Source organism: Sander lucioperca, chromosome 17 (genome assembly GCF_008315115.2).
Source record: "Sander lucioperca isolate FBNREF2018 chromosome 17, SLUC_FBN_1.2, whole genome shotgun sequence".
Lineage (NCBI taxonomy): Eukaryota > Metazoa > Chordata > Actinopteri > Perciformes > Percidae > Sander > Sander lucioperca.
The window spans coordinates 17149628-17162127 of record NC_050189.1 but is presented as its reverse complement, the minus strand read 5'-3'; the positions used below and the strand labels follow the sequence as shown (position 1 = coordinate 17162127).

General features: G+C 42.3%; 2 protein-coding genes and 1 long non-coding RNA gene across 4 annotated transcripts in view; 2 read left to right on the top strand and 1 right to left on the bottom strand.

The window, feature by feature from the left end:
* Positions 1-4711, bottom strand: part of LOC116041340 (hepatitis A virus cellular receptor 2-like) — a 180113-nt gene extending 175402 nt beyond the window's left edge. The window contains exons 1-2 of one of the 2 annotated variants that reach the window (XM_035993976.1): positions 4606-4711; positions 3296-3652 (exon numbers count right to left, since the gene is read on the bottom strand). In XM_035993976.1, coding sequence (XP_035849869.1) covers positions 3296-3652; positions 4606-4654 — 406 coding nt within the window. In that variant the 5' untranslated portion in view covers positions 4655-4711. Of the gene's footprint in view, positions 1-3292; positions 3653-4605 lie in introns of both variants that reach the window. The other variant, XM_035993975.1, reaches the window with a different exon arrangement.
* LOC116041343 (high affinity immunoglobulin gamma Fc receptor I-like) overlaps positions 1-12500 on the top strand; it is a 67919-nt gene that overhangs the window by 38928 nt on the left and 16491 nt on the right. The window contains exons 6-7 of the mRNA XM_035993928.1: positions 8364-8627; positions 8729-8875. Coding sequence (XP_035849821.1) covers positions 8364-8627; positions 8729-8875 — 411 coding nt within the window. The remainder of the gene's footprint in view (positions 1-8363; positions 8628-8728; positions 8876-12500) is intronic.
* On the top strand, positions 3055-3367 carry LOC116041344. Its single transcript, XR_004102917.1, has 2 exons — positions 3055-3133; positions 3283-3367. It is a non-coding gene; the product is annotated as an uncharacterized LOC116041344 (long non-coding RNA).

Sequence of the window (12500 nt, the reverse complement as noted above, 5' to 3'; positions counted from 1 at the left end):
ACGGTCCGGATCAAAAGACCAAATTTTGGTCCGACCAAAAGAGGTGGTCTCGGTCCGGACCAAACTGAACCATGGTCCGGTTCGTTTATAGTGTGAAAGCGTTTTTTGGATGGTTCGGACTTTCGGACCAAATAGAAGAAGTTCTGGCAGGCTCTCCTTGTGTTAAGACCGGGGAATAGCTCCTTTAAGGAATAGCTCGTTGCTTAGTGTGGAGGCTACATGAGAGAGTGAGAGTGACGGTGAATGCGCTCAGAGCAGACAGCTGTCGGCTATCAGAGCAGAGAATACATCAGCAGTTTATTTGTTAAGTTGTAGTAAATGTACAGTGTAGGTTTCCGTTTGTCTCTGAATAAATTCTCCAGAAAGTTCCAGTGTCTCGCTTCTCAACATCACAACAAAACAAAAAGAGCCGCGGCAGTAGGGGAGAGCAGCAGTCAGTAGGGGAGAGCAGCAGTCAGTAGGGGAGAGCAGCAGTCAGTAGGGGAGAGCAGCAGTCAGTAGGAGAGAGCAGCAGTCAGTAGGAGAGATCAGCAGTCAGTAGGGGAGAGCAGCAGTCAGTAGGGGAGAGCAGCAGTCAGTAGGGGAGAGCAGCAGTCAGTAGGGGAGAGCAGCAGTCAGTAGGGGAGAGCAGCAGTCAGCTGAAAAAACTCCGACACAGAGAGAAGATACGAGAGGATGAGGAAGCCCGTCTACAAACCAATCAAATGATAAGTATCTGGAGTACTCACGTATGTGATGATGGCAGGACGTAGTTTCATCACGTAGAGATCTTTAGTGAGCTTGCATAACTGCAGTGTGAAACCAAAACTTACTGGATCAAATGTTACAATGGAACAAAAACATGAACCTTGGTCCGGACCTTGGTTCGGATTTTCATGTGTGAAAACGCCCTTACACACTTTTACTGAAGGAATATTTTCGATGCAGGACTAGTATTAGTACTTTTACTGCAGTATCTGAATACTTCTTCCAGCGCTGATAATGAGAGACTGCGTCTGAGAAACACAAAGACACACACAGAGGACTTGTTGGACACTGTCCAAGTGTAAGAGGACAAATATGCAGGGTGTGTCTTTGTGTTTCTCCCTGCAGCGGTTACCTGGCATTTCCACAGACATGGTGTGTGTGTGTGTGTGTGTGTGTGTGTGTGTGTGTGTGTGTGTGTGTGTGTGTGTGTGTGTGTGTGTGTGTGATTAAATCCCTGCTGTTTAGTACTACATTTAGCTCTTTGCTGAGATTCATACTAATCTTATCAACAGATTCTTAGGAAGTAGTATTCTCAATTCTTACGTGATGTGTCAGCTGACATTAGTACTTCAACATAAAATCAAACAGGTGATCCTGTAGGCCGTTGTGCTCTAGCTAACCTCAACCATCCCAAATATAAACCAGCTGGCCAACATACCTGGACCAGCTGACACTGTCATCGATGTCGGTGAGCTGTGTTCAAACAGAAACTTATCATATTAGCTCTCTAGACTGAAGCTGGTTATAAACTCCCAGGCTAGTGTGGTGCAGCCAACTCTGACTGTTACAAACAGCTGTTGTGGATTTCTCTATTTATGACTAACTTGACTTAATGAATTATTCAAGGGCACCAAGATGGTGATATAGTTTAAAGAATAGAACATTCCAGAATAATGAAACCACTTCCTGTCTGATCAACAAGTCAATCTCCTACACAGCGACAGACAAATCCTGCTCATTGTGCCTTTAATGTGAGCTAATAGACTTTAACTCATAATCTGTCATAACAGAGAGAGCACAGGTGTAGTTAATCTAACATTTAGGATGGCTGCAGTCCACTCTGGTATAAATGTAGGATAGCTTTTACAGATATGAGACTGACGTAAAAACATCTTATTATGAATACCACAAACGAGAATACATTTAAAATGACTATGCACATCCAAAATACTTTTTAAAGGTCCCTTCCTAAATTCTGTTCATGATACGGTTCAAGAAATTGTTAAAAAAAAAAAAAAGCATTGCAAAAAAGTGTAGAAATAAAGAGTAAAAAAAGTGTAAAAAAAAAAAAGCACCGGAAAAGTTTTGAAAAGAAGTGTTGAAGGCATCCAAAATACTTTTCAAAGTACTTTCCAAAATACTGTTCATTGTACTGTTCAATAAATTGTTTCCCGTTGTCCCGTTGGTTTCAGATTAATTTCATACAGCTGAGCTGCTTGTATTCTCATAAAAAAAAAACTTAAAAACAGACAGGGCTCCGTCTTCTGTTACACAACTTTATTCTAGAAGAAGCGTAATGTTGTTTTGAGTGTCAATAAACAGTTTCAACGGGACAGACAACAGGATTGACCACAAAATATAAAATCTGCATGTGTAAAAGCCTGTTGTGTTTCCATGAACTTCATATGGTTTATATATTTCTAAGTCACAACACACATTTGACATTTCATACAAGACAACGTTGTTTCTGTTAAAACAACTGTTAGAAATGTACTGCAGTACATCACATCACAAACCTACTTTTTTAATATTTATGTGAGAACAGATATTTTTATTCTGTAAAGCTAAAGGTAGACATTTGAATTAATTGAATGAGATCACTCTTAGTCTGACCCTCCTCTGGGACCAACTCATCATGGGAGACCCTACAGGAGCTCAGAGCTCCAGATGATACAGATCCCAGACTCATCGGGTACACAAACCCCTCCACCGCGGTAAGGTGGTGATTCACGGAGGGGAAGTAATAAAACCTTTTCAGGTTCTATTACCAAACAAATAAAGTACCAGAACCCAAAACGATTTTTAGGTTCTGTTACTTGAAAATAAAATAGGTGGGGTTAATGGAGCATATTAGGCTTTTTCAGACCCAACAGACCTCAAACCCACACAAATAATGAAAATCTAATGGTGATGTACATCAATCATGTCTGATACACTAGACATGATTTAAACAGCTCTGAGTTGTCAAGAACTGAACGGCCGATGCTTCATCATCATCATCATTATCAGCAGGCGGTCCTGATCTCTTGTTCTTACGTCTGTTATATATCTGGACACCAACCACTGCAACAGCCACAAGAAGCAGAACAGCTGGAACACCTGCTGCCAGTCCAAGGTTTCGGCCTACAGGAGAGGAGTTTCCATCCTCAGGGACATCATTCATTGAGTTTTCATCCTTGGAGTGTCTGCTGTTTGAACCTGAAGGTGAATTAAACATATGAGTCAGTAAATGTGTGATAGTGGAGCAGTCTTCATCCTCTCTGATGTTAGAAACTGCAGCTACAACCTGATACTCAGAAAAACTCTCTGAGAGAGACTCACTCACCTGCTGGCTCTGTAACCTGCAGACGGATGGTTCTGATTGGCTCAGAGTCGATGACGGCTCTCTTTTTACGTCTGAAATCAGCTGATGTAACTCGACACTCATATGTTCCGTTGTCGATGCTGCTCACATTCTTCAGAATTAAAGACACGTCTCCGTCCTTCAGCTCTCTGTCCACCAGGTCCACCCTGTCCTTAAAGGATGGATTCTGGTAGGTTGGATCCAGGTGTCCATCGCTGTAATAGAGGATGATATCTGGCTCCAGGTCAGGTCTGCTCCACGCTACAGCTCTGATGGAGGAATCAGCAGCCTGACATGGCAGAGTGGCATTATCTCCAGGATCAACTGTTAGCTCAATCACGTCTGAAAAACAATAATAAACAATAATAATAATAATCAATAATAAATAATAAAAAGTAATTTTATTTCAAAAAGGCCTCCACAGGTGTGACACAGCAGAAGGTTTTACATTTGAATAAAAGGTAAAAGCCTCACACAGAGACTCTGTCCCTCCCTCCCTCTCTGTCTCCTCCCTTCTCTCTCTGTCTCCTCCCTTCTCTCTCTGTCTCTCTCTCTCTGTCTCCTCCCTTCTCTCTCTGTCTCCTCCCTTCTCTCTCTGTCTCCTCCCTTCTCTCTCTGTCTCTCTCTCTCTGTCTCCTCCCTCCCTCTCTGTCTCCTCCCTTCTCTCTCTGTCTCCTCCCTTCTCTCTCTGTCTCCTCCGTTCTCTCTCTGTCTCCTCCGTTCTCTCTCTCCGTCTCTCTCTCTGTCTCCTCCCTCTCTCAACCCTTTTTTTAACTGCGCAGTTAGAAACAGTGTTCTCGATCCCTCTTTATATTTTAAAGTAACTGACAAAGTTCAACACAACAACACAAACCCAATATTGTTTAAAGGGTATTTCACACCGTGACTTAAGGTCTCCTAATATGGTATGTAACATTGATTGGGCTTAAAATGGCCCAGCTGCTATTCTGTAGGCCCTAATAAAACACTCTGAAATAGGCCTGATTGAAATGACAGGTTACAGAAACCAAACACTCTTTAGTAAATCAATATATTTTATCAAGTTATTGATTTTTTAATAAGTAGCCGTGTAATAAACAAGATAACGGAGAGCAATCCGGTCGTCCCTGGTCATGACCAGATCCCTCTACATTATCCCTTGGATACTTCATACACTTACATGTAAAACAGCTCCTACATTATTCATAAACTTTACAAAACCTGAAACTGTCTATGTTTTAAACACAATCATCATAACAACAAAGGACAGAAATAAAGTCTACATAAATCTTTTCTCAATAAAAGCTGATATTTACCAGAAGCTGCTTCAGACAGAATGAGCAACAGGAGCATTAATGGAGCCATGAGAGCTGAGAGAGTCTTTATCCGTCACTGTCTTCTGTCCGTGAGTTTTAGTTTGAGGCTTGACGCGGGTTACGTCAGTACACTCTGTGGTGAAAAGTCTGGAAACTTCTGGAAGCCACCGCCCTCTGCACACCTTGTTAGACCTGATTTGTATTCGAGAGCTGCCGTGAATCATCAACCAATCATTCAGAGCAGCAACAGACTGTAGATGCAACACGTAGGTCGAAGATCCGACCAGGCAATCTGATTGGTCGACTAGACATTTAGAAAGTGCTCAAATAAGCATGACAGCACGCCCACAGCCATTTGAGCACACCATGCTCATCACTATTACTCCGCCATTTCCTTTAAATTGGTTAAAAGTGACTGATTTGAAACACAGTGGTTTCCCCTCCACACTATTAACCGATATGAACCTCTCCACCAGGGTCAGGTCTAGATGGGGCAAGGTGGCACCTCACCCCCCCCCCACCCCCCTGGAATATGATTGCCCCCCCCCTAGTGCCACCCCGATCCATTGGGCTGGAGTGCTGTCAATCTGACAAATTTGATTTCCATTGGATCAGAGTACTGTCACTTTGCTGCCTGTTCTGCCAATGGCTGCCTTTCCATTTGGTTAATGGAAATATACTTTAAACACACATTGTTTGGCAATTATGTACTTTGTTTTGATGCCAGTTTAAAAGTAGAAATATATTGAACTCACTGTAGATCACTTGTTGCTGTAAGAAATAAATTGTGTATTGCACTGTAAGTCTGTTCTGTTTCCTATTATCTGAAAACTGTGTGCAGCAAGGTTTTCTTTGTTGAAGTTTGAGGCAGGTTTATTGTAAGTGTATTGCACATTATTTTTTATACATTTCCACATATCTAATATTTTTCCTTAAGAGCCCATAGATTACATTGTGTTGTTCTAGCCTATCCATTTATTTGTATATTACTAAGGAGATTTTCTATGCTGTATTCTGATAAAATGCCCCCGGGGCCCCGCTGAATGATTATTGTTCCCCACTGTGCCACCCAACTTAAAAAAATCCTGGAATCGCCCCTGCTCTCCACAGTCCACGTGGCCCTCTGCTGGACGTGTGCCGAGGGAACAGAGCAGAGAACAGGGGAGGCTGGTATCCGAAAGTTGACAGAAAGGGAGACAGGCCAATGAAGGAACATGACAGCATGGTGTGCAGACTTCCTGCTGCACCTGAAGAAGTTTAACCTGCCAAAGGCAATGATAGTTCACTTCTATATTATTCATTATCAAGTCCATTGGGACCATCTGGTACTCTGCTGCCACTGCCAAGAACAAGGGCAGACTGCAGCGTATCATTGGCTGCAGTCTGCCGTCTCTCCCGGGCTTGTACGCCTCCTGACCCTGATGAACCTCCTGGACCTGTACACCTCCAGCTGACCTCCCTTTATACCACGAACACTACATTTTACATTAATACAAATCTATTGCAAACATTGTTATTTTGACCGCACCAAAACACCAAGGCACATTCTTTTTATGTGCAAACCTGATTTGATTTTTGATGTGTAGTTTGATAGCGTGCAGCTACACAGTTTATTTTAGTCGCTCTCTGACCACATTCAGTGGTTAAAACAGAGGCATGCTGTCGGGCACCAAGGTACAAAATCAGCCCCTGTTCACTGCCTCTCAATTAAACCGCGGTCATCTACAGGAAGATACAGCTGGTTTATTAGAAAATTTGACAAATTGAAAAAAAAAAAGTAATTTTCTAAAGAATCTCTTAGATACAAATGAACATTGTGAATCTTTGTGAAAATATAACTTTCACCTCAGGCATCAAAACAATGTTGGCATCGTATTATTTACATTCAGGTGTCAGTAATTTTTCATCTCAACATCTTCATTTATTTTTAATGTGCTCCACTTCATGTTATGGTTCTCTGCCCTATTTTAAAAGTGAATATATCTGCTTCATGGGATCGAAACACAACTTGTTTTCTCAGAGTGTGCGCAGAGGAAACCACAACACTGCCAGTCACAGAGGAAGGAGGAGGGTTGACTTGATGCTATGACTATGAAGTGAACAAAGTGTAGACATCATTTCACCAACTGTTAGGATGGAGGAAACATCTCTACTGCAGCTACTCTGTAAGTAAACTCTGCGAGCGTGTCTAAAACCATCAGCTGAAAGAAATACAAGATAAAATGTTTTTGTTTGGCTAAAAATGCTTCTGGATGTAAACACAAGGTTATGATAAGAAATTATACAAATCGTTTTAAAAGGGTGGGTACATGCTTTTATGTTATGTTATTTTAATGTTTTAGTTAAACGTTAAATGTCTTGTTGTATCACAAACTCAAACTAACCTGAGGTCCATTTCTCTTCAGTTCTGACCTCTCTGCTGAGCAGCACAACAAACCAAGGTCAGTATAAACTCTGAGAACACTTTATATTAAAGTACACAGGGTTACAGATATTCAAACAGGGACGGCTTGATTTGGTCTGACTTCATTAGTTCAATAAAATGTTTTCAAATGAGCATTTTGTTCATTTACTGTAAAGCAACAAGTTTGAACATACAAGGTTTACGCCCAGCAGAGATGATATGTTCCCCTTTCTATAGTTATATGCTGAGAACTACTTTACTTGAGGTTTGTGACGTACTAATCTACACAGCTTCCCTTTTCTAAAGTTCCCTCTTCACACTTAACCCTCATGTTGTCTTCTCTTCGACCATGCAACTTGTTTTCCTCTTTGGTAAAAACAGAAAATGAACCCTATTTAAGACACTTTTTTCAAGGTTTTTTCTGTGCTTTTTTTTTAATACTACCACCAGCTTCACCACTAACACCAACTTATAAACTCTAGTTTTACACTTCTCTTTTGAATTCATGGTCAATAAACCTCAATTAACCTAAATTAAATAATACCTAATTTGAGTTTAAAAAAATAGATGAAATTATGAATTATTTCGACAAATAGTTAATAATAATATAAAAGACATTTATTATTATAATAATCACGACTGTCAAAGTTTGGTCCGGATATGTGTTGTCTTCCTGTCTACCAACGTGTGTGTGTGTGTGTGTGTGTGTGTGTGTGTGTGTGTGTGTGTGTGTGTGTGCGTGCGTGCGTGCGTGCGTGTGTGTGTGTGTGTGTGTGTGTGTGTGTGTGTGTGCATGTGTGTGTATGTGCGCGCATATAGTTACTTCCAGGTAAAGCAGATCTCGGCAGTTCAGGCAAGTCAAAAGTTTTAGAGCATTTAGATAGATAGATAGATAGATAGATAGATAGATAGATAGATAGATAGATAGATGTGTGTGATACATGTTGTCATCCCGTTTGACCAACAAGCAACTTATTGTTTTTCAAAAATGTAATATTGAAACTTTTTTTTCCTACGTTTTGGTCGTCTTTTTTGACACTTTTGTTGCTCTGACGTGTCCATCACAGTAAAAACATCCAGCATGTGTCAGTCTATAGAGATGTACAGGTTCTAATCCCATTCAGTGGTAAAATAACAAAGTTAGCAAAAGAAAGAATATCTCCTCCTACAAAGTCAAACTGCCACAATCTTCAGCTTAGCACAGTAACATGCTGGTTTGACAAAAAAAAAAAATCATTCATCCCATAGTTTAGGAAATGTATATAAATAAATAAACAAATATTAGGAAACAAGTTTGGGTTTCAGACTTTCTTCTCGGGGTCATTTAGTGTTTTCTAAACCCTCCCCCCTCCAGCCTCTCTGACTGTGAGTCCCAGCAGCTCTCAGATGTTTGAAGGACAGTCTGTCTCTCTGAGCTGTGAGGAGGACGACAGCTCTGCTGGATGGACTCTGAGGAGGAACACAACCAGAGAAACCAGGACTCAGTGTGGAGATGGCTGGGGAAGACCTGCTGGTTCTTCCTGTAACATCAGATACATGGTCCCAGGGGACAGTGGAGTTTACTGGTGTGAGTCCAGAGAGGGAGCAACCAGTAACAGCATGAACATCATTGTCACTGGTAAGATCAGACTGTGGCGTCTTTCACAGGTGAGGAGGTTACCTTTGATTTCAGGAGTTCATTCATTCGGATATTCACCTGTCAGCTGATTCTCTCTACAGAGAAACCTACGACCACAAGCCCTCCTACGAGCTCTCTGCCGCCTCTCCTCCTCGTTGCTATCAGACTGGTCATCCACCTGGTGGTGTTCTATCCGTACTTCACCTCCACTTTGATCATGGTGTCTTTATATCGACGCAGGGCCACAGGTAACGCTCTCAACTCAACTGGTGTTGATGGTTGACAGTTGTCTCTAACAGAACTCTTCAGTTGATTGATTATCTACATTTTCTTTCTAACCTGATAGGAAACGTCCTGCCTGTCATCGTGGTGATGACCGCGCCCACCCGGGCTGAGGAGGGATTGGATGAAAACTATGATGATGTCACCACGGAGCATCACTTCTGAACTGATCTGAAAAATAAGTTAAGTTAAGTTAAGTAACGCTTCCTAAATTCTAGCTTTCCAGCAACTCAGAGTCTTCACTGTTACAACAATCCCAAGTTCATGTGACCGGCCATCTTTAGTTCTCGTGCCCCGGCCGTCTTTAGTTCTCGTGCCCCGGCCGTCTTTAGTTCTTGGCCCCGGCCGTCTTTAGTTCTCGTGCCCCGGCCGTCTTTAATTCTCGTGCCCCGGCCGTCTTTAGTTCTTGGCCCCGGCCGTCTTTAGTTCTCGTGCCCCGGCCGTCTTTAGTTCTTGGCCCCGGCCGTCTTTAGTTCTCGTGCCCCGGCCGTCTTTAGTTCTTGGCCACGGCCGTCTTTAGTTCTCGTGCCCCGGCCGTCTTTAGTTCTTGGCCACGGCCGTCATTAGTTCTCGTGCCCCGGCCGTCTTTAGTTCTCGTGCCCCGGCCGTCTTTAGTTCTTGAGCCCCGACCGTCTTTAGTTCTTGGCCCCGGCCGTCTTTAGTTCTTGGCCCCGGCCGTCTTTAGTTCTTGAGCCCTTGGTTCCCCCGGTAGCCGTTCATGACCACAAGTCCCTAGGTCGTATGCCAGATGTTTTTTACTCCTCCCATGCATATTCCACTGTTCTTCAGCTTCACAAATACTTACCTTCGAGTCCTTCCTTCGGACCCCTTCCGTCCACCCAGATCCAGTTGGACTCTTGTAACTTTTGGGACATTTGGAATCCATCCCTTTAAAGGTGCTGTAGGTAGGATTGTGAAGATCCAGGACTTAGTCAAAAAATTTAACATCGACAACTTCTCCGTCCCTCCCCCCTTTCCACTAAAGCCCAAAACAGTCTCCTAAGCCCCTCCCTCCACCAGGGAGAATGAATGCATGTGCATGAAAAGTTAGACACCCCCTCTGGCCCTGATTGGTGCATCTGAACAGGGAGTGGTGGGTTTTTGCAAATTGCACTACAGGCTGTAGGTGGTGCAAGAGCAGCCATATGTTTTTTGTTAAATTACCTGCTTCATGTAGTTCTACTGGAACATAGGGTCAGTTTCAGCAAATATGACAGAAAGTTAGTTTTATAAGTCTCACCTACTGCACCTTTAAATGGGGGTACTGTCACGGCTCTGCAGTGAGGACTTTTTGTTGTTAAAATATGAGTTCAGACTGTCAGTGTGACAGTATATTTGTAGTTGCCTTTACTGTTTAAGCTTCTAGAGGATTTTGTGTTTTGGGGGTTTGCTGTTTCATGTTTTATGATTCTCTCATTGTGGTATTTTGAGGTTTCTGTGATTATGATGTGACCCTGTAGCCCTGATTGTGTCTGTTCTTTAATTTCTTTCTCTGTGTGTTGCTTCTTGTGTTAAGCCTTTTTTCGGTTTTCAGATTTTTTTACAATTTGTATTCATTGTTGGTGAATAAATAGTTTGTTCTGTAGTTCCTGTTTCCTGCCTGTTGCTGTCTCTGCATTTTAAATCCAAACCTGAACAAACACATGGTGTCATTTCTGATTCTACCACTTGGGGTCGCCCCAGTACTAAACGTACATCTTTCATCATACTTTATAAAACTGCCAACCCGTTCTCACTCCGAACTCATAAAATATGGACGTTTGGACAGTGGCTGTCAGTGGCTGTCAGCGTCTGAAGCGACGAAAAAGGCGTCCTTCAGCGTGTTTTTATAACGTACCGGGGAGAGCAGGCAGCTGCACGGGATTTAGCGAGTAGTATGTAAGTCCAAAATTCCGCGTAGCGAGGTTGGTTGGGGTGGCGGATGGGTGAAACACAGGACTATCACCCAAGAGACCTGGGTTTGTGTATTTTCCTTAACATAACTGCGTCAAAGGGACACCAATAGTCCCGACTAAGCGTGTTTAGTTAAAGCATGTTATATGATGCTAAAGGAGACTTTTAGCGCAATAACAATGACAAAGGCACCTGACCAAGCGTCAGTATTTCACGAAATGGGAGTAAGAACCTGTTAAAACTGCAGTTTTTCCCTGTCCAGGCCTTGAAGTTACAAAACAATCAAGAAAACAAAAGGAAAAACATCCGAGAGACTTCTTCAATTCTGACTGAACGGTAGGGAAACCCAGCTATTTAACCTCTGTGGGGACGTTGTTAAGATTATCAAAACCAATTTGTTCATTAGTGCTCCTGGCTGTTGGAGACACCCAGACAAAGTCTGAACAACCGATGTTGGCAATTCAAACAACCCCACAAGGGTTAAATAGCTAGGTTTCCCTACAGATCAGTCTGAACTGAACATATTCGGAGAATAATTAAAAAAGTCCAGTTACCCCTGAGTTTAACCCTTCCCTGGATAACTATTACCTGGATGACTGAGAACCTTCACAGACATAAGCATGTAAATTATTTACATTTCTGGAATGAACATATGGAAATAATCTTTATTAACAATATTTCCTCACAATCAACAACAACGTTCATCTCTGTGATTATAGACTAACACAAGAGGCCAACTGTCCTATCAACTGCAAGAGGGGAAACCACACGGCTGCTACATCCCGCCCCCCCTCCACAGAGGAAATGGTGGTTTTAGCTGCTCTGAGTCAAACATTCAAAGTGCTTGATGTCACATCACCAACAGGTATGAAGGCACAAACATCTCTGCAATGGCTGATCTGTAAGTACACTCTGTTCTGTCATCACATTGTTAGCTTCATTGTTTAAAACGTTCAGGAAAGGTTGTCACTTAACGCTGACACAACCTTTAAGAGCAGGAAGTGACAACAGCTGCAGAGAAACTGTAGTTAAAGGGTTAACGTCAGAGCTTATTGGACGGAGCTGCAGCGTGTTAGAAAAGCAGAATAAACTGGTGTTAAAGCTGGAAGATGCTGAGAGTATTTAGTGTGGACTCCATCTTCTCTGAGCTCACAGTTGTTCTGTCTGTCTGCAGTAAAAGCTCAAACTAACCTGAGGTCCATTTCTCTTCAGTTCTGACCTCACTGCTGAGCAGCACAACAAACCAAGGTCAGTATAAACTCTGAGAACACTTTATATTAAAGTACACAGGGTTACAGATATTCAAACAGGGACGGCTTGATTTTGTCTGACTTCATTAGCTCAATAAAATGTTTTCAAATGAGCATTTTGTTCATTTGCTGAACAGCAACGAGTTTGAACATACAAGGTTTACGCCCGGCAGAGATGATATGTTCCCCTTTCTATAGTTAGATTCTTAGAACTAATCTACTTGAAGTTTGTGACGTACTAAACCACACAGCTTCCCTTTTCTAAAGTTCCCTCTTCACACTTAAGCCTCGTGTTGTCTTCCCCTCGACCATGCAACTTGTTTTCCTCTCGTAAAAGTAGAAAATGAACCCTATTTAAGATAGAAATAAGAGCCTGGAAATCCAGACCCAAATCTGAAAGGATTAAGGGTCTGACATCAACTAATGAAAGTCACCCATCACCAAGAGT